At 53.1% G+C, this 23,710-nt stretch overlaps 2 protein-coding genes across 3 annotated transcripts in view; both read left to right on the forward strand.

Annotated features, from left to right (window-relative positions):
- Positions 1-3,376: 3,376 nt before the first annotated feature.
- On the forward strand, positions 3,377-17,066 carry PVALB (parvalbumin). 2 transcript variants are annotated; one of them, XM_039878275.1, is made up of 5 exons: positions 3,377-3,459; positions 3,940-4,007; positions 5,687-5,819; positions 7,002-7,111; positions 16,848-17,066. In XM_039878275.1, exons 2-5 carry the CDS (start codon positions 3,947-3,949, stop codon positions 16,874-16,876), a joined length of 333 nt encoding a protein of 110 aa, XP_039734209.1. In that variant the 5' UTR covers positions 3,377-3,459; positions 3,940-3,946; the 3' UTR covers positions 16,877-17,066. The 2 variants fall into 2 exon arrangements, with proteins under 2 accessions (XP_039734209.1, XP_039734210.1); XM_039878276.1 differs by lacking the exon at positions 3,377-3,459 and having other exon boundaries at positions 3,824-4,007.
- Positions 17,067-18,073: 1,007 nt separating this feature from the next.
- The window catches only part of IFT27 (intraflagellar transport 27), a 38,252-nt gene continuing 32,615 nt past the window's right edge, over positions 18,074-23,710 (forward strand). The window contains exons 1-2 of the mRNA XM_039878295.1: positions 18,074-18,090; positions 18,196-18,247. Coding sequence (XP_039734229.1) covers positions 18,074-18,090; positions 18,196-18,247 — 69 coding nt within the window. The remainder of the gene's footprint in view (positions 18,091-18,195; positions 18,248-23,710) is intronic.

The following is a 23,710-nucleotide window of genomic DNA, read 5'->3' on the forward strand; positions in this document are numbered from 1 at the left end:
CACCAGGGACCTTCCTCAAGGGTTAGTCCCCAAGACCGCATCATGTCCACCTCTCTGAGCTCAGCCATGCCCGTGACTTCAGCTTCCTGACCTCCCTGATGACCACCAAAGCTCCGTGTCCAGGCCCGGAGCTCTCTCCAGAGTTCAGACTCCCTGAGTGTCTCCACTAGAATGTCCTTCAGACACCCCAAACCCAGCACAACGTCCTGGCTCATCCTACTCTCTGTGCGATTTGGGTCCGTCACCTTGGCCTTGGTTTCTGCATAACACAAGCAGGCTGTAGCTGATCGCGATGGACGCTTTCCTGGCCTTCACATCCTAGGACTCTCAGTTCCAACCTGTCATCTTCCCAGCTTGGCCTCACCTCCTCCCCAGACCCACCATCTTCAAAAGCAGCACCTGCATCCTCCAAAGGACCCCAGCTTAAAAACTTAGAGTCAGCTTGGTTTTGTCCCTCTTGTTCATCACAGCTCTCAAGTCAGAAAGTGTCTCCCTCAGAACTGCTACCCTATCCCTACTCTGCTCCTTGCTGCCACCCCAGTCCAGACTCCATCCAGGCTCCAGCACTGGCTTCCACATCCAGTCCACGCTCCGCCTTTTCCGCTCTTAGAGCTGATGGTCTAGGGCAGCTTCTCTTCCCAAAAGCCTTTGCATGAAGCCTGGACCTCCTCATGTCACCATGAAGAACTGGACATCACCATTGACCATGTCAGCACCCTGGAGATTCTTTTTAAGGTTGGTGATGAGAAAATAAACCTTTCAGTATTCATACTAGACAATAAATATTTGACGAATTCGTTCTTTCCTTCATTTGTTCATTCATCCATTCATTCATTCATTCATCCATCCATTCATTCATTCATTCATGGTTTTCAAAACACACCCCTTGGATGGTCATCTCCAATTCAAGACAGACCACACCATGAAAGCTATGGGCCTTTGCTTCACAAAAGTGTACCTGCACGTGGCTTTTTGCATATAATTTCAGGAGGTTTATAGTCGCCCAAACCCATCGACAGAGCCAAGTTTGCTCCTGTTTGAGCTCATTTTACAGACGGGGAGACTGAGATGCAAAGAGAGGAAGGGACTTGTCAGAGAACGTGCAGATCATGTCTTTCCGCCAGGCACTCAATCATCTCATGAGAGAGCTGGAACCTCTCTCACACCAGCCGCACAGCTTTGAGTAGTAAATCAGGTAACGGCGAGTCTTTGCGCAGTTTCCGCATCCGTTTGAGAGGTACCAGGCCTGCACTGCAAGGCTGTAGTGAGATGCTGTGTGTATAGGAACCCAGACCCGTCCTGAGTATGGGAGACAATTCCTGTTCGATTCCTTTGCGCTTGCTTTTCCTTTCCTTGCAGAATTTTGGAGGAAAGAAATACTGCTGCCTTCTAAAGTGGTCACGGAAGGCTTCGTGGAAGAGGAGATCCTGGCCTGAGCCTCAACTTTGGGTGCTGGAGGGAGGCAGGGGCCAAGGTTATTAATAGGCCTAGACTGATGGGCCCAGGGAGGCTGAATGTGATACAGACACCCAGCCTCACAGTGGAGAGTACCTGACACCGGAAGGGGAGGGGGCCAAGGGCTGGGGGGAGTGCCACCTCCCAAAATAGCCGGAGCATAAGCCTATATATGCGGCCATCCCACCACCAGGCTCACTTCCTGACGGGACTTCCCATCAGCCCAGCCTTTCTCTGCAGGTTCCCACCTGAGGTGAGTGGCAGCCACTGAGGGTGCAGGAGGATGGAGGGATGCAGTGGGGAGGAGGCCAGCTGGAAGGGACAGCCACATCTCCCCTTTCCCCAGTGACACAAGGGCTGCCAAAAGGTAGGCAGCTGTGGAGTCCAGGCCTGAGAGTCTGAATTCCTAGGGTCTCCTTCCCAACTCGTGGTGTGGCCCGGGGCAGATACACCGCCCTGGCAGGGCCTCAGGTTCCTGCAGAAGGAGGGGGTGGAGCCAGACATCTGTGGACTCTGACGAAGCCATCAGAGGAGGCCCATGAGTGGGCTCAGGAGCCAGGAAGAGGGGGTATGGAGGGCTGACCAAATGACATCATCTGGTGCGGTGGTGGGTGTCGAGGTGATGGGAGGTTTCTGCAGCAGAAGAGATGGAGGGAGGAGGGAGAATGATGAGCCTCTGTTGAGCCTTCACCCCGGGCCCAGGGCTCGGGGACTCTCCAAGAGAAGGTGTGTGGCTCAGCCCTGTGGAGCTTGATAGGGCTGGGTCCTGGGCGTGGGGAAGGGGTCCCACAGAGGGTTCACCGAATTCCAAGTTAGCAGCCCTGGGAGTGGGCATCTCTCTGCCACTGCGTGGCCTTCGGCCATTCACTGACTCGCTCTGGCCTCAGTTTCCCCACCAGTAGAGTTTCTCCAACTAAAGCCTCTGGAGTGAACTGAGCCCAGGGGTCGACATGACAGCACAGAGGCCCAGCATGTCCAAGTTAACAGCCCGGCTGGGGCGCGGGGCCAGCAGAGACAGCTGAGGGGTCCAGAGAAGGCCTCACATCAAGAGAGGCTGGGTCAGAAGCTGCAGCCTCGGCTGGTGGGCTATTGCCTGTAGGTGCGGACTCACAAGGAAGGGGCAGCCAGAGCCAGCAGCGTCCTAACATTTCCAGGAAGGGCAGCCACCCAGGGCTGAGCTGAGGGACAGTGTTGACAGTGAGTGTGAGGGACCTTGAGCTACTGGGCAGCTAGACAGTTCTCCACAGGCCCCTCCCCACCAAGGACCACTAGTCTCAGCCCCTGCCCACTCACCCACACCTTAAGTTGGAGTCACAAAATCCTACCACAAAGAACCACCAATACCATCAACACAGCAGAAAGAGACAGAAGCCCAGAAATGGGGACACTCACAAGCCAAGGTCACACAGGGACTTACTACAGCCCCAGATCTAGAACCCAGGCTTCCTGACTGTGCGCCACACACTGTAGAGGCAGCTGGTTGTGGCCCGAATCCTAGGGAGACCGTGGGAAAGAACGCAACTGGTTTCTGGCTACAGAAAGATTCAGTGTCACGTTTCCCAGAGATGAAGTTCAGGCCATCGAACCCGCTTCTGGTGTCTGGAAAGTGTGGTCTAAAGGTACCACCCTCTCCCCAAACCTGGGCCTTCTTTTCTCCAAGAGAGATTTCAGTAGCCTCTCCAGGCCCCACCAGCCCCCCAAAGTTTTGGGGGGCAGGAGTCTGGACCAGCACGATAACCTGCGGCTCAGGAGACCAGGAACGCAAGTAGTTATGAGGATCTGAGAAGGGTTCTTTCAAAAGTCAGACTAGGAAAAAAAAAAAATCAGGTTTCATTATGCGCATCCGCGGCCAGATGTGGGATGGGGCACCCGCAGAGAGCCCAAGGAGAGCCCGCCTACCTGGGCCACCCCCTCCCAGCGTCCAGTGGGTCAGGTTTCCAGACCTCAGCGCTCAGATTTTGCGGCATAAATTTGCATTCAGGACAGACAAGAGCGGAGGCTGAGGTAGGAGGGAAGAGAGAATGGGAGCAGGGCCAAGGGTGCTACGAGGGTGTAGGTCTGGCCTCTGCCTGTCCGTATCCTCCCCTAAGCGCCGGGACATCCTCCGAGATGCACCGACCCGAGACCCTGCGCTGCCCCAGGCCAGCGCCTCCTGCGTGCCCTTGACGGCCTGCGAACCCTCCAAACCCGACTGGTGACGCAGGCGCCCCGTAGATGCCGGAGGTCGCCCTGGCCGCAGCCTGCGTAGGATGGCGAGGACCCCCGACCGGGACGGGACCGGACGGGGCGGGGGAGGGGGCGGCTGCGGGACGCGCAGCCGGCCAGAGCTACTCTGGCGGTGCGCCCGGCCCCGCGCCCCCTGGCTCTGCGCCAGTCTGGCCCGCGTGCGCCCGGCGCGCAGCACTGCAGCGCCGGTCATATGAGCAGAAATGATGAGAAAAGCACTTTTTAATCTTTTCGCACTTGCTCTGCCCGCTCAAACAGTTGCAGGATGTCGATGACAGACTTGCTCAGCGTTGAGGACATCAAGAAGGCAGTGGGGGCCTTTGCCGGTGAGCAGCGCGCTCCCCCCCACCCAGCCCTCTCCCCTCATCCATGACCCCGGCCCCTGCGCACACACGGCGGGCGGTCCTCCCCAGCGCCCCTCTGTCCGCGCATCCCGTCGGGCGCCGGCGGGGCGGGAAGGTGGGGGTCCTCGGCATTACTCAAACTCCATCCGGGCGGGACTTGGAGCGGGTAAGGAGGCAGGACGCCCTGCGCGAGCAACCGAAACTTGCTGGCGCCAAAGGCTGGGTGGCCGTACTGCAAGGATTGGGGTCCGGGACCAAAGGCTAATACCGGGGGTCGAAGGCAGGACTCTCCCGTCCCTGTGAGCGCTCGGCACTTTCCGTGTAAGGCAGGAGGAAGGAGCTGCAGGCGCTCACGCCTTCTCTCCGACCCCTTTCCTCGACCCCCGTTCCGGACAGGACTTTTCTTGCCCGGCGGCGGTGGCTGGGGCTGGCCCCACCACTGTCGAACCCCCATCCAAAGGCTCAGAGCCCGGTGACCTTCCCGCCGCTGGGGCTCTGCTCTGCCTAACCCAGCGGGAGCATCCTCTGCGCTTGCAACTTCCAGCCTCCTTAGGCTGTCCCGGGAGGAAAGCGAGCTGGCGCACCTCGCTGAGCTGCCCTGGACTTGAGCACTTTGCTGCCTGCCTCTCTTCCCCCTCCTCCTATCACCCAGACTGGGGAAACTGAGACTGGGAGAGGGTCGGAAACTTGCCGAAGGTCACCGAGCAGGCGGAAGGGATCAATCAATTAGACCAGGGGGTCCCCTCCAGGTCCTGTTCCCCCACCCTAGTGTCAGAGGCGGTCAGAGCAACTTTCTTCCCTGCAGCTTGGGATGGGGGGAGGAGATGACTCTCAACGAGACCTCCACACACACACAGAGGCTCCATCTAACACTGTACCCTTTCCCAGGTATTCTTAGAAAGTAGATCAGGACATAGAAAATTGGGGAAGGGGATCTCATTTCCTTTCCACTTGGCACCTCCTCCCCTGGGCAAGAAGAATCTGGGGAAGCCCCCCTCCCAGGGTGCTGCAATAACCCACCCACCTCTTAACCCACCTTGCTCTCTTTGAATAGAAACTTAACTGGAAATTCCTGGAGAGCCTTTAACAGCCCCTCAATTCCCACCGAATGGATTTCTGCAGCAAAGCCAGGACTGCTGAGTCCTCCCCATCTTCCTCTCACTGTGTGACCTTGAGAGAAATTTGTCCTCTCTGTGTCAATTTTCTGGGAACACGATCTGTGGCCAAGAAAAACGCTGCCCCTCCTTTCCCCTGCCCCCCCACCCCAAAATATGCACATCGTGTTCACACCCCTTCCAATTTCCCTGCCCACTCCCACTCAGCCACTTCCCAAAAGGCTTCCTGGAAATCAGGGAGCCCCTCTGCCTTTGAAGGCCACTCCCACTATCAGCGAAGGGTACAGCGAAGGGTGGGGGCAGGCTTAGGAGCCGGGGAGATCTGGGTGTAAACTCACCTCTTCTACCTCTAGCCCTGTGACCTTGGGCAAAGCACCCTCTCAACCTGCAGCCTCTCCATGGGGGAGCATCCCCTCCATCCCCCAGGATTGGCACAGGGGAGTCAATCAACAGATGCTGTGACAGCCCCCTTTCTCCCCCCTTCTCTACTGCCCCTTCTTTGTCCTCATTTTAATCCCCCCTCCACCCCCACCCTCACCCCCACAGCTGCTGACTCCTTCGACCACAAAAAGTTCTTCCAAATGGTCGGCCTGAAGAAGAAGAGCCCGGATGAGGTGAAGAAGGTGTTCCACATCCTGGATAAGGACAAGAGTGGCTTCATCGAGGAGGATGAGCTGGGGTACACAGGCCTGCAGGGGCTGCCCGGCCCGCAGCTTGGGGAGAGGGCGTGGGGTGGGGACGCTCGCTTTCGAGTTTCCATCAGCTCTGCCCTTCTGTCTGCTCTCTTCGCAGAAAATAACCTGGCCTGACCACTGTTGCTTCCTAAAGGGCAACTAACTAGGTTAAATTATAGCCACTTAATATTGCTAATGGTATGCTGCTACTTAATAATTTAATACGATTGAAGAGGTCGTTTTTCTCTGCCTAAACATAGCGAGACAGAGAGCACTAGGTTGAGGATTTCAGATTTTCATTCGTCTAAAAGGCACCTTCCACCGTCCTGCAGACCCCCGCCCCTCTGCCCCAGTGAGAGTAGAGCGGTTTCTGGGCAAATCGGGGCTGCAGAACCAGCTCTGGGGGGCCAGGAAGCAAAGCAAAGTTCCTTCGCTGATGCAGTTTTGCCTTTCCCAGCTGTGCCTTTTGTCACTCCCTGGCCAGGACTGCCTCAGATTTTGACAGCATGAGAAGGAGGGGGTTATGAAGAGGAGTCTTTCAAGTAGGGGCTTCCCCATCCATCCAGTCTCACCCCAAATGATCCCCACAATGATGCCTTTTGTCTAGACCCTTCTCCTTCTACCCATGTATGCCCAACGCGTGCGCCCCCCCCACACACACACACAGGCTGACTTCTACCTGTCCTCCAGCCATCACCTTCTCCAGGAGGCGTCCCCTGACTCTTGCCCTCACCCTAGGTGGGGTGGATGTATCCTTTGAGCACCCCTTTCTGCTTCTCCAACATCGCGTCCACCGTACTGTGTGGTCTGCCTCAGAGTACTTGACCCCTTCTCATTTTTTCAGGCAGCTTTCTAGAATCATCTCTGTGCCCCCAGTTTCCAGCATGGCCTCAGCACAGAGCAGACACTTTCGTGTCGGTTGTGTCGGCTGAATAAATACACAATGCAGGTGCCTTGCCTGAAGTGAGGTCAAACTTTCGCTGAGGACAGCCTGTCCTTCCTGCACACCCACCGACGAAAACACAGCCACAGCCGGGGCTGCCTGTCCCAGCACAGCTGCACGCATGCCCGCTGCTTGCCGCCTGTCCCAGCTGCCCACTTCCCCTGCACAGATGCCAACCCACCATCCCTACGGTGTTCCTGCAAGGTGACCTTGACCTAACTCCCTCCCTGGCTTTTCTTCCCAGGTCCATCCTGAAGGGCTTCTCTGCAGATGCCAGAGACCTGTCCGCTAAAGAAACTAAGACGCTGCTGGCTGCTGGAGACAAGGATGGGGACGGCAAGATCGGGGTCGATGGTGAGTAGCCATGACCTGGGGCTTGAGCACATCGTAGGTCTCGGGATGTCTGGATGCTAAAGGCTCAGAGCTGTGTCTGTCATGTGAAAGGGGGAGGAGGGGCTCTGCACCCCCAAGATCAGAAGAAGAAAGGCAGTCCGTTAGGTCTGAGAGCTCCGTCGTATAAGCCAAAGAAAAACTGGTGCATTTTTTTTTCTAAATTTGAATAACCCAAAAAGAACAGATTCTTTTTTCCTCCCTACCGTGTAGGGAATCCAGGAGAATTTGGAATTTTCCCTGAACTTTGCCCGAGCTTTTGTCTGGGTTCTGATCCCAGCTCTGCGCACACTGGCTGTGTGACCTTGGACAGCCTCTGTCCTTGTCCGGGCCTCAGTCTCCCCTCTGTAACCTGAGGAGATGAGGCCAACGGATCCGCCAGGAGCCCGCCGGCTCACAGGTTCTCAGATTCCAGGGATGGAAATTCCTTATCTCCTATCCTCCCCAACATCTTGCCCGCGTGTCCTGTAACTTCAAGTCTCAAAACCTGTTTCGGCTTCACCCAAATAGACGATTCCAGCACGGTAGGAGAGCCAGGAAAAACAGCCAGCCAGGGCCCGGCCGAGAATCAGGAAAGGGAATAAATATCTCGCTCTCCAGGCTTTGCTTTCTGAACAAGTGAGGGGCTGGGGGTCCAGCCTTGTCCTTCTCCATTCAGCTCTGACCCACATTCCCGGAGCACATCCCAGCGTCATTCTTTCTCAGCGTCCCAGCATCCTTGGGAGCTGTCTCCATTTTGCAGGTGGGCAAACTGAGGTCGAAGGTGCTTCGGCCTATTCGAAGAGCTAGGACACGAGTGATGGAATAGGGATTTCAAACCAGGTCTGAGGAACTCTTTCCAACATGCTATGTGGCACCTGATCCTGCGATCGTCCTTTCTGCTGGTCTCAGAGAAGACCGTGTAGGTGCTTGGCCCTCTAGGTTCAAGTCGTTTGGGGTCAAATCCCAGCCCTGCCACTTTCTAGCTCTGTGACTTTCAAGTAAATTCAAGTAACTACTCTGGGCCCCAGTTTTCTCGTCTCCGAACTAAGAATAATGATAGTTCGTATCTCATAGGATTGTTGTGAGGATTAGTTGTGTTAATGTATGAAGTGTTTAGAACAATGCCTGGCACAGACTAAGTGCTACATACCTGTTTATTGATAGTATTTATCCTTTATACCTAATATCCAGCCCATAGCTGACCCAGAGCTGGCACTTAATAAACATCTGTTGCCTGAATGTAAAGTCCAGCGCCTCCCCATGCTCTGCTTCCTCTTGCCCTTCACCAGCTGTGACCTTGACCGCACTTAGGTTCCCACGGCAGACAAATGGGGTGAACAGTTTAATCCTAGGACCTTGCTTGGGCTCACTGTGAAAATTGTCTAGAGACAGAAAATTGCTTTGGGAAAAGTATAAGGATTCTGAATGTGGCTGTCATTTATGAAAGTTTTATGCCAGAAACAAGAATGGAGAATCTCTAGCAAGGTCAGATGCAGTGAGTAGCCTGGCCTGTGATGTCAGCTGCCCTTTTTGTGGCTGGGACGGAGGGAGGTGGTTTTAAAAGAGCCAGAACGGACAGTGCTGGAGACAAATTGGTGGCCGATCTTAGGGACTCCAGTGAGTGGCACGTCTCCCCCACACCCCCATCATCATCAAGCCACTTATCAGATACTTCCACCCAAGCCCAGATTCCAGCCGTGACTCCATCTCGGGCTTCCAGGCCAGCCTCTCATTTTAACTTGCAGCCAATATGCCACAGCTCAGAAGCCCAAGGCAGGGTCTTTGTGGCTGGCTGCTCACCAACAACCTAAATGATCGAGAAAAACCAGGCCAGATACTGGCCTGTTTCTCTGCTTCCTCCTTCCCTCCTTCCCTCTTTCCCTGCTGAACTCGGGTCTTAAAGAGCCTACTAAACTCTTCCAACAGACATTTACTGAGCAGCAACCCTGGGCTGGGCAATGAAGGAGGTAAAGTTGAATCAGGCCCCACTCCCAGAGATACCATGTCCTGGCTGGGTGGCTCTGAGCACCAGCTCAGGGTCCCTGAGCCCCAGTTTCTTCACCTGTAAATTGGGCACAATAATACATATCTCACTGGGATTTTGTGAGGAGCTGCGATGTATGGGAGTGCCAGGTGCAGTGCCCAGCACATCGTAAGTGCTCAACTAATGGCACCAAGATACTGCTTCCATTCGAACTGCATGTTGCTTCCAGCTCTGTGTGTATATACACAAATGAACGGTAATACCAGGCAGAGACCGGGAGGTACAGACGAGCTCTGTGAGAGAGAGAGACGGCGGGCACTAGTGAAGGTCTGGAGGCTGCAGGCAGGAATGCCACAGGCTGGGAGGGCTCGGGGGAGGGAAGTCCAGACAAGGCATTGGGATCAGCAGAGGCGCTAAGGCCGGGGAGTCTAGGACAGGTTTGGAAAGGGGCAGATGATCCATTTGCCCAGGCTGGGAGGTGAGAAAGAAGTATTACCAGGATGTGTAATGTGTCCCCAACCCAGTGCTGGGGTCTGTATGAGTGTCACCTCATTTGACCTCGAGATGCCAGAACACTCAGATGTAGATGCAGAAAGAGCAGCTCCAGTGACAGTGGATTCAAACCTGGGTCTGTCTGCCAGCGCAGTGCAGGCTCCGGCCAACCTGGTGAAGGTCGGGGGGGTCAGGGCCGAACAAAACGGGGCGAGGGAGGGCAATAGCAAATCCCCCCGAGGCACCGGGGCCCCACGCTTCATGCTTTTGGACCTGAACAAGTGCAGAACCCCTCTGACCTTCACATGCCCGCTCTTTAAAGCCAGGAGTCAGTCACTGGGGTCCCTTCCAGCTCAGGGACTCCGTGGATACCGCAGTGAATAACCCTCTAGACGAGGCCCAGCTCGGTTCTTAGGCTCAGCCATGTGACCTTGAATAACAACAACACTAATATCTAGCTTCATGGTGCACTTAACGTGTGCCGGGCCCTGAGCTTAGCATTTCACTCGTTGAAAATGCCTGGCTCTCTTTAAGGTGGATACTGTCACTATCCCCATCTTATAGATGAGGCTGGGGAGGCTCAAGGAGGCTAATGGTTTGCCTAAACTTCCATGCCTAGGAAGAGACAAGGTCAAGATCGGAGTTCAGGTCTGTGTAGATCCAGAGCACATGCCTGTGCTGTCTGCTTTATTCATTCATTCAAAGCTTAGAGAGCTTCTACCATAAGATGACTTATTATTGACTTATTGCTTGTTTCTATCTCCCCCACTGGCATGTCAGCTCCACAAGAGCAGAAACTTTGTTTTGTTCAGTTCTGACTCCGGCACCTAGAACCGAGCCTAGCACATAGTAGGGGCACAAGAAAAGTTTGTTGAATGAACGAATAAATGAATGAATGAACGAATGAATATGTGTCCAGCTCTGGGATACAGTGATGAGGAAGTACGGTGTGTAGAGAGAGGTCTGCTGGCTGAGGCTGGAGACCCATGTGGACTGGGGCTTGGGGGTAGCAGGTGCTGAGGGATCCTAGAAGCAGGAACTGACTGCCTCTGTCTCCAGCTCTGTCTGCCCTTCTGAAAGTGAGTGACATTGACCAGGTTCTTTAGGACCCCAGATTGAAGGGAGGGGACAGAAAGACAAAGTTCTAATAATAACCTTTTGCATCCCCATCTCTGGGGCAACTCCTTCCAGGAAGCTGAGACTTTTATAGATGTGGTCGATTGATTCTTGAAGGCCACCCAGGCGCAGAGCTGGTAAAGGGGGTTTTTAAGGCAGAAAAGGAGAAGCTGGGCAAAGCTGGAAGATGCCCAAATAGCAGGCAAGGCTAAGTGACAGCTTCCTTCTCAAGTACTTGTCCTTCGAAATGGGGGGTCCGAAGTGAGAATCACCCAGAAGGCTTTTCACGACACAGATGGCTGTGCTCCATCCCCAGAGTTTCTGATTCCGTAGGTCTGGGGTGGGGCCCAAGCATTCGCATTCCTACCAAGTTCCAGGTGCTGCTTGTAATCCGGGGACCACACTTTGAGAGCCGCTGCCTTACAATAATCCTCGAAAGCAGGTGCCATCACTTTTCCCATTTCACAAAGGAGGAAACCGAGGCCTTGAGACGTTAAGTAGCATGCCCGGCGTCATTCAGCAGCAGAGCCAGGACCGGGGCTCAGAGGTCCAGCCAGGACCTTCTGCCACCCTGACTCTCTCACAGGCACGTGTGCCCAGCCCGGGCTCTCCACACGCAGAGCTGCCCACCTGGGACGTGCAGGCGGACAGGAAGAGCGGTTACCATCGCGTGGCACTCCTCGTGCCCCAGGGGACAGCACACAGGCCTTCCCTCTTAGCTCATTCAGTCCTCACAACAGCTCCACGAGATGTGTCCTCACTGTACAGGCAAGGGAACCGAGGCTCAGGGAAGTGGGCGACTTGCCCAGGATCACACGTCTCTTCAACACTGGGGTCCGCTTCAGACCTTGACATTGACTCCAAATACCTCTCTCTTCCCCACCATGCTATAGATATGCGCACCCCGTATGCGCGCACACGCACGCACACATGCATGCACACACACAGTCCTGGTTAGTTTCCCTGAAACCCGATCCCATTTCCTATGCTTCGAGCCGGTTCTAGCTCAAGAGCCTGTGGTTTGCTTTTCGCTTCTGTTGCTATAAAATTTAGTCGTAATGACGGCTTGAACTCCGCTCCATTCACATATGCCTCCAGGCGTTTGTCTTTTCTGCTTCTTTCTGGCAAAATCCGTTCTCTTTTATCCGTAAGTAGCCTTTTTAACTTGGGGGGTGAGAATGAGGGAGGAAGCCCCGGGGCTGAAACACGTGAAGTCAGGCATTTTCTCTCTCTGGGCATCCCTCTCGACACCTCCAAAAATACCCACCTCGAAGGCTTGTTGCTTGAATTAGTCAGCATTCTGGAAATTATTCCTTTCCTTTTATTTTATGTGAATGCTTTCTCTTGTAAGCCACCTTAAAACCCTTTGGAAGTAGTGGAATAGCGGTCCTCAGAGGAGATGAAATTGAGTCTAAGATGGGAGGGAAGTGAGAAGGATGGATGGAGTCTCGCCAGCCTCCCTGTAATTCCAGCCCTCTGGCCACTATGACATGGGATCTCTAAGCCAGGCCGGATGTGCTCATCAGGGCCAATCCACGGCCCTGCTGGCAGAGTACTACGGTGTAGGGTTTTGTCCCATCTCATTGCATTCTCGACCAGCCCGATAAAGTCGGGAGGACAGTCTGTGATCCCTACTGACAGACGTGGAAACTGAGACCCAGTGGGCATTAAGTGCCAGAGTCACAGAGCAAATCTTCAGTCGAATGGAATCGGGTCTCCTGACTCCGCCGCTCCCTCCACCAGGCTGGGCGGAGACATTTGAGTTCTAAATGGTTTCTGAGCTTAGCAAGATGCTCGCTTTAACTCCCACGTGGACCGCCCCAACCCCAGCCTTACCTGCACTAGGTAAGATCTAGCAGAGGGAGAGAAAGTGGCCCTCCTTATGCGACCGCCTCCTATCAGCGGGAGCAGTGGTGAGGGTGGAGGGAAGACTTGCCCTCCGTGGATCCCTCTCCTGCCTCTGTGGGTTACAGCTTGAGTCAGAACCCAAGTTTGACTCCCGCCTCAGAACGGATGCACCTGGCCGGGGCCGCACCTGAGTCCGAATCCTCCTGGCCGCGTGCCCCTCAGTCTGAGTTTCCCTGTAAGTAGAGGGGAGAGAAGAGAGCTGGTGAAGGTGAGATGAGGTGACACAGGGGGCAGCGCCTAGGACAGCCTGGCCCCCCAGGGCTGTTTACGCAGGCTCCTCGGGCGCCTGGCCTGACCCCAGGTGACCCCACCTCCCCGTTCTCTGGATTCGAAAAGTGATCTCTGTGTGCAATAGTAGTTTATAAGACACCCAGCCCGGGAGCTATTTAGAGGCGAGGTGATAAACCAGGAGTTGGTGCCCTCCTGGTCATCTCGACAGAGGGAAGGAAACAGCCTTCCAGGCGCTGACTCAATGTCCATCTCGGTTTCACCTCGGGCCATCAGGGTGTGCTGGCCTCACCTGTCAATGGCTTCTAAATTTGTCCAATCCCCACAGCACCCAGCACTGGGACAGACCTAATTAGGCTCATTTCAGTTTCCTAAGGGAAAGGAAGGAACTGAGTCCTCCCATCCTCTGCCCCCGTGTCGGCTGCTTCCCAGCCCCGCCCCTAACGCTGGTCTCTTTCTGATTGGATGATGAAGAAGCCAGCAAGCTGGCCCCAGGGGCCTTGGGTGAGGCTTCCACCGCAAAGAAAGGTAGGGCTACAATTGCATTCTGATAGGAGGAAGGACTCTGGATCCCTCCAAGGCACGCTCTCCCTCACACCGCAGCAATAAGGTTGATTTCACCGCGTGCCCTGTGTATGCCAGGCATCACCGTACAAGGCATTTCTCTCATCCATCATCTCACGTAGCCCCCACCCTAACTCTAAAACGAGATACTCTCATTATCCCCATGTTACCGCTGCCAAAACCCAGGGGCAGAGTTTCCACAGATGGCTATGCTGGAGGTGGGACCTTCACTCAGATGGGATAGATAGTGTCAGAAGCTTCTACCAGGTCAGCTGCTTGCTCTTCAGGCTCCCCTGTGCCGTCTGTTTACATCTTCCTTGTCTTAGTTTCAGGATTTGTGTGGCTACTGTTGTTACTTCAGAGCTCCAACCTGTGTCAGTTGTGCTGACATCCAAGGGAAGAGGAACTGACATGTATAGACCACCTACTGTGTGCCAGGCCCTTTCTGTTATTTTCTCTTCGGTCTTCCGAATCGCCATCCAAGTAGGCAGAATCGTACCCACTTTACAAATGAGAAAACCGAGGCTCGGAGAGGAAAGTAGTGGCCTCAGGCCACCCAGCCAGGAAGTGATGGAACAAGATTCAGCTCCAGGGTTGCTAGAAGGTTGTATGCAGATACCAGACAGGGACAGGAAATGGTGGGGGACAGCAACAACAATCTTGAGAAACATAAATCATGGTGCCGTTGGTGGAGTCCTCGCCAGGCGGTAGTAGCCAGGCGTTTCGCAGGCTTGGAGCTGTAGAAGCATCTTGATGACAATAGCTATCAAATGCTGAGTGCTGGCCTTGTATCAGGCATGCCACAAGAGCTTTAGTGCTGGTTCCTCTGAAGGCCCCAGGGAGCTCCATTTTACAGATGAGGAAACTGAGGCACGACGAGGTAAAGTAGCTCGTCCAAGGTCACAGAAGCAAGAAATGGGTGTTGGGAGTCGACTCCCAGCTCCCTTACTGCAAACACTGTGGCAGAGCCAACACTGCACAGGTAAGAAAACCAAGACCTGGGAGGGTGAGGCGTCTCGTCCAGGGACATGAGTGATGGCAGAGCCAAGACTAGAACCCCGTCCTCCGATGCCCTGTTCCCCGTCCCGGCATCCTTCCACCAAATCAGCTGACCTAGACTTTACAGTGTCTTTGTACGTCCTTGTTTTTCTCTAAGGGGGAAAGTGGACATTGTAGAGGAGACTTTTTTTTGATAGGAGGGCCGTCCGTTAATTGGTTTGCTCCTAAGAGCTCTGCCTTGAGGGAGATACCACCGGAGCAGAAGAGGTGACCCCTGCCCTCAATTTGTCTGCAAAGTGCCCTTCTCTAGGTTCCGAGAGGATAAAATTAGAATCCCGTGTTTTCTGCAAAAAGCCAGGGCATGTGGCATTGTGACATTTTGGCTGCTTCAGAGTGGATCACGGGGTGGTGAGAGGGGTCTGTTTTCAGAGGCTTTTAAAAACCCTAAAGGTCCAAAATAGGTCACATAGTCAGACCCCAAAATGCCTGACTTTCTACCTCAGGAGTGTCCCTTGGTCGGCATTCCTTGGTCCCCCTCCCGTGGGAAGGTGGTTAATGGACTCTTTGCTGATGGGCAGCCAAGAGCCCGTCATTTCTAGGATGAGGGTCAGAGAGGTCAGTGTAGGTCAAGAAACAGCTTCTCCTCTTGACACTCTTGCCACGAGCCAGCGTTGGCGGACAGACTCACGTCTCCTTTACCCCATGACAGAGCAACTCGGTGCCCAAGGACAGGGTAAACTGGCTCTGACCAGTTTTCCAGATTAAATAGCAGGTTGAATCTGGGGAGAGTTCATTCAATCTTCCACCCCATTTGGGATGCCGACCCCATCGGGAACGACCTCTCCCCGTTCACGTAGGGGTGTTCCTGAGATTACAGGCCATGTCCTGCCTCTGTCTCTTATTTTCTCATAACCCTGACCCCCATTTCCCCATCTATAAAACGGGAATCATACTTCTTACCTCCCGAGGCTGTCACGAGAGTTATATGAGGTGAGTCAGTACTCGTTGAACCCTAAGAAGAACTCGCGGGCCATCCGTCCACCCCTCTCTCTGTCCTTCAGCCCATCCTTCAGCATGTGCGTATTAGCACCTGCCCCACTGGGCCTGTCCTGTTGCTAAGAGAGTGGACAACAGGACAGACGAGACTCCCTGCCCACCTGGAGTTTACATCCTCGTAGAGGGAGATCGATAAAAATAAGTACGTAAATAAGATCATTCCAGAGTGCTAAGTAGCAAGAAGTAAATTAAAAACGGCTGAGATGACAGAGTCATGGTGACGATATTTGAGCTGGCTCATGTGTCACTCTACACCTAGGTCAAAGTAGGTCGGGAACCTCCCGGGTGAGGAAGGGAGCCTACGAGCGTGGCTTGGATCGCATCTGCTCCCTGATCTTGCTTGAGCTACTGCACCCTTGGGCCTCAGTTTTCCTACCTGTAAAACGCAGAAAAAAGCATCGCTTCCGTGGGGTAGTGGTGAGAACTGAATGAGATAATATGTGCAAAACACTTCCCATATAGGCATTCAATAAATAAGAATTTTTAAATTCTCTGAAAATGAACAATGTTAATCAAAGTACTAATGATAAAAGACATCTTGAAAGAACTGCCTGCCTTACGAGGTGCTGTGGGATCGTAGGAGCTCACGGCTGAGAAAGCGAACGCTCTGAAACTCAGCCCGTGGGAGCGACTTTTACAGCGTTTGGTGTTCGGGTTCTGTCTCTGCCACTCCCTGCTACCGCCTCGCCCGTGACCCTGGGGTTCTCGGGAGCAGCTGGAGGACCCTCCCGCTCTCCTACCCTGAGTGGTACCCAGGCCCCCACATCCAGTCACCTGCTTTTCCTGTCCCCGGGGTCAGCCTGGAAACAGGAGAGGGCAGTGTCCATTTCCCAGGTCAGACACCTGAAAGGGGCGGAGCCCTGGTCCCTCCACTCAGATGAGTCAACACCAGGTCATTGCTATGACCATAACACACGTTGGTCTGGTTGGTTTTTCTTTCGTCACTTGTTTATCCAGAAATAATTCTGGCTTTACCGAAGAGTAAACGATAGCACAGAGCTCCGTGTGCCCCTCACTCCGCACCCCCTAATGCTAACATGTTGCATAGCCGTGGCACCGTGGTAAAAACTAAGGAATGACATGTGCGCTTCATCCAAAGAGTGGGGAGGGCTGGGTGAACCTCAAGGGAGCCCCAGACACTCCTCGCGGGTGGCACGCCATCGTGAGACAGATTTCCCAGGCTCGCCATTTCCCATCCCACTTCATTTGTTCGTTCATTCATTCATTCATTCCCACACTCACCCCGGTCTCCTCAGCAGGTGTGAGAAACAAGAAAAAATGCCCCGTGCGGGCGCCCGGCAGGCGGGCCGCGGCCAGTCGCTTCTGCGCTGTCCCCCTCTGACTCACCTCTGTGTCGTTTTTCTTTTGCAGAATTCTCCACTCTGGTGGCTGAAAGCTAAGAGGCTCTGACTGCCCCAGGTCTCCCACCTTTCTGCCCCAAACCGCCAATCTCAGCCCCTCTTCCTGCCCTCCTGCGTTTCTGTTCCGTTTGTTTATGTTATTTTTTACTCTCCCCACCCACTTCAGCCCTTGAATTACACCATTCCTCTGGAAAATGCTGGAGAAACAATAAAGGCTGTACCAACCGGATTCTGCTGCTCAGAGCAGGGAAGGGGGTGTGGAGCGGGGTGGGGATCTGGCCTTGGCTTTCCAGACACACCTGCACAGGGATGGGGCCGGACTTAGAGGGTGGGAGAGAGACCGACTGAGCCCCTCCTCTGCATTTGGTACTGAGCTTAGTGCTCCACATGAGCTGCCCAGTGAGCCTGGAAACCACCTCATAACATAGGTGATGAATTCCCAGTTTACAGATGTAGAAACTAAGTCCTAGAGAGGAAGTGATGTGCCTAAAGCCCACACAGCTCGGACCTGTGGATGGATGGACGGACGGACAGACGGATGGACAGACGGATGGATGAATGGATGGGTGGACAGATACCCATTAAGACTCTTTTTTTGTTACAAATGACAGAAATCCAACTCAAAAGGACTTAAGCAAAAAAGGAAGAAAAAAACAGACTTGATCGGTTATGTGCCTGAATAGTCCAGGGGTGGGTCTTCAGGAACTGCTGGATCAAGGAACTCAAGGGCCATCATCAGGATTCAGTCCTCCTCTCCCTGTCTCTGAGCACCGCTTTCCTTTGCTCTGCATTTGGGGTCCGGCTGGCTCTCCCCCAGGATGGCGAAATTCCTCTAGCAGCTCCAGGGGCGCATTCAGCAATGCCAGTCAAAGAGAGAGAGAGCTTCTCTTTCCCATTCACGCCGTCAGAAGGCCCCAAATGTCATTTCATTACCAGTAGCTAATGTGTATTGAGCACCTACTCTGCGCTGAGTCCTTTCCCTGATTTCATCCGTGCCACAACCCTGTGAAGTGGGGACCATTATTATCTCTGCTGTACAGATGGGGAAACTTAGGCACTCCCATCAGGATTCAGGCTCAGGAGCAGAGATGGGCTGGCCGCCTTCCTGGATGGCAACCAGGCAGAGCCAGCAGCCCAGGCCTGGGAGGGGACTGGGGACCAGAACTGGGAATTGTGCCAAAGCGGCAGCAGGCCCTGAAGAACTGCCCTGCTGTGGACTCAGCCAGACACGAGGCCATGGGAGCTGCGGGATGGTCTGCACCAGACGGCTAGTACGAGTGAGCGGGCGGGCGTGAGGACACACACGTACACACATGCGCACATGCTTGTGACAATGGTCAGGACCAGGGTTGACCCAGGTTTTATTATGGGAGTCTAAGGGTGCCTGACTTGGACACGGAGGACAGGGTGGACCTGGGCCACCCGGTGTCGGGCTGTGCAAAAGGCAGGAGGATGGGCTGGGGCTGACCGGCCAGAGCGTCTCCCTCGGAAATGAGTTCAGGGCCTGCGAGAAGGACAGGCAGGTCAGGACAACAGTGACAGCTGCTGCTGCCTGCTGGCCTGCAGTGGCCTCAGTGCCTCTGGCCCCACCCCCAAATGACAGCCCACACACTGCAGTTCAGACTCAGGGCAGCGTGCGGTGCAGCAGCCCAGAGGGTTTGAAAGCAAGGCTGTCGGGGGACACAGGATATTGGCTCCAGGGCCCTGGATTTGGAGAAGACTTATCTGGAACCTGAGCAAGACAAGGTCAGGACAAGGTGGAGGGCACCTTGTGTCCATGGCGGGGGACAGCGGTGTAGACAGAGGGCATATAATAACAATGACGCTGACACCAACTGTCGATGGCCAAGCCCCGCTTCTCTTGCCTCCTACTTTTGGATTTGCCCGTTTCTCGTGCCCTCTCCACCGCCATCCGGATCTGGGCCCGATCACGAGCTGGTCTGGGGTATGACCTCACAGAGCCAGAGCCTCGGTCTCATTCGAGAGGAGCCTCCCATCAGGCAGCTCTTCAAATGAGGCACGATCTCCAGTCAGTCTGTCACTCAATTTCAGCATCTTTGTAGACTGGGACCTTCACCAGGGACCTCTGTGGAGGTGACCTGTCTTCAATCAGGCTCTGAGATGCGGGTGGCAGCTTCCCTGGCCCCAGGAACCCGTGTGGCCTCCAAGCCAATCCCTGAGCTGCCCTCACCTTCCCAATCCACTCCCCACCCCAGAGCCCAGGGCCATCTCCTAAACAGACCAGGTCACGTCATCCTCCTGCTTTAAATGGTCCAGTGACTGCCCCGTGATAGAATAAAATAGTTCTATTTTACTTATTATTTTATAATACATTTATAATAAAATATTCTATAAATCATTTTATAGCATAAAACTGTAAGCACAGCCTTCCTTGCCCACAGTGATGGCCCAGCCTCCATCTCCCACCTAGCCTCCCCTCCAAGCCGTTCCCTCAGCCTGGACCACTCCGCTCTCCCTGCATCCCCACCCCCTTCCTCTTTCTGTCAGATGGCCCCTGCCGGGGTTAGAGCCCCCGAACTTTCCACGGAAGTACTTATCACAGGTTAAGTGGAGGAGAGAGAAGTATGACAACCTAATTTGCAGCCATGTCTCCCAGAGATCGTAAGATGCCTAAGGGCACCTCTGTGGGGTTTCCTGCTGGACCCCAGGGCCTGGCACACAAAAGGGTGTCATGATGCAAATGTGGCCACAGAGGCCTGATGTGGCCGGTGACTCACTCGAGGCCACACAGAAGTGCAGAGCAGAACAAGGACTGGACGCCACTTTCCCACCCTGCCCGTGCCTCCCCCACAGAGACCTTCTAACTCAGCGGGGGTGGGGGTGGGGGACATAGGGGGAAACTCTTGCTGCCCAATATCCCCATCTGCACACCCAGCATCACTGGGTTCCCGCGTCCACCAGCCTGCCGGCCAGCCATCGCCCCAACATCTCATCACAACTCTCTGCCTTCCTCCTCTGGGTTGGCTCTTCAGCTGAACACACTCCTTTTCTGCATTGTTATGCTCAGAGGAGCCTCATTCATTATCTCAGTCCCCCCTTCTGTCTGGGGGAGGCAGGGAAAGGGGAGGAGGGAGCTGGGGCCGGAAGGAGGAGTCAGCAAATCAGCCCCTGCGTGGCTTTTGATAAGAGTGGGATCAGCCTGCATACGGACAGAGGGCTGAATGATGGATTGGATGTCCTGGAGCAAGGAGAGGATGCAGATAAGTGGGGTAAGAGAGAGTGAGGACAGTGAGAACGAAAGAGCAGAGGTGGGGGAGGATGGATGGGGACTCTCTCCTGTCAGCCATAGGCTTGCAAGATACGACAGTGCCAGGCTCCAGGTTTGGGGCCGGCAGAGCTGCCTTCCCAATCTTTCTCTTCCTCCCTAGAGCACCTACTATGTGCCAGCATATACTACGTCTTAATCCACACCATACCCTCCAAGGAAGAGAACAATCTATTTTACAGGCCAAAAAAACTAAGGTTCAGAGAGGTTAAGCAACTTGCCCAAACCACATGGCAAATTAAAATAGAAAATGAAAACACTGTTCATCCATCGGCGAACCCTTTCTGAGCACCTATGCATGCCTGACACAAGCTCGGCACACTGAAAGCATCGCCTCATGGGACCATCACAGTGACTGCAAGAACTCCTCTCAAAGAGCTCAGCCTCCTTCTGTCTCTGCCTCGGACGATAAAGATGCCCCACCCCCCAGCGCCCCGCTGCCACTCAGCAGCGACGGTTAGGCCAGAAGAGTCAAACTGGATGACTCTGATATTCAGATTTACCTAGGAATCAGGAAGCCCTGTACAAGGGAAGGTTCAGTGCTTGGGAGAGAAGACTGGAGCTCTCTGCCTCCTTCATGTCCTCTCCCATCGGACCAGCCAGAGAGGGGCCTGGACAGCCAGCCTGGACCCCAAACTATGTCACAGAGGGCCCTCACCTCACTTCCCTCCGTTTCTGCTTTCCCTGTGCCTTCTCAGGAAATTGGTAGAAGTGTCCTCATCTTTATGCGGGTCAGATCTTGGGCTCCCAAGGGCCAAGGGCAGGCTGCCTGTGTGTAGCGGCGCTCAAGCCAGGACATCCTCATCATCCCTTTCTTGCAGGCAAGAAAAAGAAGTGTTAGGTATCTCGTTAGAGACTCCAGAATTCATTTGCTTGACCCCATTCTTCCCCTGATGGGTGACAGAGACAGGATTCAAACTTCAAGGAGCCTGGACCCTGAGCCAGACCCTACACTCCTCCTGCGTCCCACACATCCTCTGTAAGGTGCCTGGAAGCATCCCTGAGCCTTCTTGCAGCTCCATTCACTGAGAGGAAGTTTTGTACTTCCTCTCTTTCTCAGAAGGCTCCAACTCCTTAACAGCCAACAAAGCCTTTCATAACCAGCAAGCTGGAGGCTCAAGAGAGCTAATGGTGTAGTTCAAGCTCAAGTCTGGAGTCAGGAAAAAAACCAATGTCCCACTTAGAAGGCAGCAGAATTCTCTCCTACTCAAGGAAGGCAGCTTCTTTGTTCTATTCAGGCCTTCAACTGATTGGATGAGGCCCACCCACATTAGAAAGGGCAATCTGTTTTTCTCAGTCTACCGATATAAATGTTATACATCCAAGAACACCCTCCCAGAAACACCAAGAATAATGTTTGGCCAAATATCTGGGCCTAGTCAAGTTGACACATAAAATTAACCATCACACAACCCAATTTAAAAATAGGCAAAGGATTTGAATAGACATTTCTCCAAAGAAGATATATAAATGCCCAACATGTACATGAAAAGATGCTCAAGATTGTTGGTCATTAAGAAAGTGAAAAATCAAAGCCATAATATGATGCCACTTTATACCCACCAGGATGGCTATAATCTAAAAAAAATGAAAAGAATTATTGGTGGGGATGTGGAGAAATTGGTACACTCATGTCTTACTGGTGAGAGCATAAAATGATGCAGTCACTTTGGAAAGCAGTTTGGCCGTTCCTCAAAAAGTTAAGCATAGAATTTCCCTATGCCCCAGAAACCCACTCCTAGGTACATATCCAAGAAAAATGAAAACATATCTCCACACAGAAACTGGCATACAAATGTCTTATAGCAGCATTATTCGTGACAGTCAAAAATGGAAAACAACCCAAATGTCCAACAGTAGGTGAATGGATAATCAATGAAATATTATTCATCCATAAAAAGGAATGAAATACGGACACAGGATACAACATGGATGGACCTCGAAAACATGATGCTGAGTGAAAGAAGCCAGAGACAAAAGGTCACGTATCGTATGATTCCTTTTACATAAAATATCCAGAATAGGTAAATCCATGGAGATAGAAAGCAGATTAGAGGCTGCCAGGGGATGGATGGAAACGGGGAATGGGGGGCGATTGTGTAAGGGGTGTGGAGTGTTCTTCCAGAGTGATGAAAAAGTTTGCAACTAGAGAGAGGTGGTGGTCGCACAAGACTATGAATACAGTAAATGCCACCGATTCACACACTAAAATGGTTAATTGTATGTCATGTAAATTTCATTGCACTCATCATCTGGTCATCATCGTCATCATCATCAACATCACCTACATTTTCCATGTGGTTATTAGGAGCTGGAATCATGGTTACCTCATTCACCGGCATGACCCAGTACCTAACACAGTCCTAGGCATGAAGAAGGTGCTTAATACGTCTTTGTGGAGTAAATAAACACACACACACACACACACACGCAAAAACAAAAAACAAAGAAAATCATTCACAAGTGAAAAAGAAAGCAAAGCGTCAACATATGGAGGATGTTAAACCTTTCCATAATTAAAGGCAGGAGAGGAACTGGTTATTTTGTGTGATTCTGTAGGCACAAAATCCAGAACAACGAGGGGATTTGCAAGGCAACAGACCTTGTCTAAACCTCAGGAAGCCCTGTCTACGCTTTGAGCCGCTGGGTAGTAAGACAGGCTGTCCCGTGAGGCAGTGAGCATCCTGTCATGAGAGGCATGCAAATGGAGATGAGGGAACTTGTGGAGAGAACTCACGCATCAGCAGCAGAGTTCCTCTAGACAGCGAGTCTCTTCCAACTCTAAGATGCTGCGATCTGAGCTGACTTACAGCCATTAGCAATCCATTTAACCTCCTGCTGGCTGCTTGCTACCTTATTGAATCAATCATCCACCGGATATTTATTTAGCACAGATGTCACACAGATGGATCCAAAGAGGGTGTCCTGTCCTAAAGAGGTAGAGAAGTTTCTAGGTTGTTCTTTTTATTTTCTCTCCTGACCTGACCCGGTGTTCAGAACGCCACCTCAGGAAGGCTCTAATGTGCTGAAATCACCAGGCTCATTTAATGTCCCCCCCCGGGGTTTTCTGCTGTCCCCTTGCTGTGTTCATCACCTCCTGGCTCCAGCGCTGACTCCTACTGGCAGCATCATCACCGGCTGCCGCTCCTGCTGGGCTCACCTGAATTCCCGCATCCTGGTCCCTCTCTCCCTCAGGGCCAGGCACTGGTGCCCAGAAATGCGATGCCTCCTTTCTGGGCACCTGGCCCTGAGGGACGAGGTTGGGACATCCACAAATAGACTATTGCGTGTCACTTAAACTAGACATTGTGGATATTATATGTTAACATGGGGAAAGATCTATGACATGACTTTTAATTTTTTATAGGTGACATTTACATTACATTATATTATATAATATTATATTATTATATCACACCATATTATAATATTATATTGCGTACTCATCATTATAGTCACCTGCATATCACTAATTATCACCTCTTTCTTTCTATCACAATCCCATTTGGTGGCAGGACAGCAATGTGCCCTGTGAAAAATATTCACCTGACCTGTGACACAGTTTTGGTCTATGACATATAAGCACA

Source organism: Pteropus medius, unplaced genomic scaffold (genome assembly GCF_902729225.1).
Source record: "Pteropus medius unplaced genomic scaffold, Ma_sr-lr_union100, whole genome shotgun sequence".
Lineage (NCBI taxonomy): Eukaryota > Metazoa > Chordata > Mammalia > Chiroptera > Pteropodidae > Pteropus > Pteropus medius.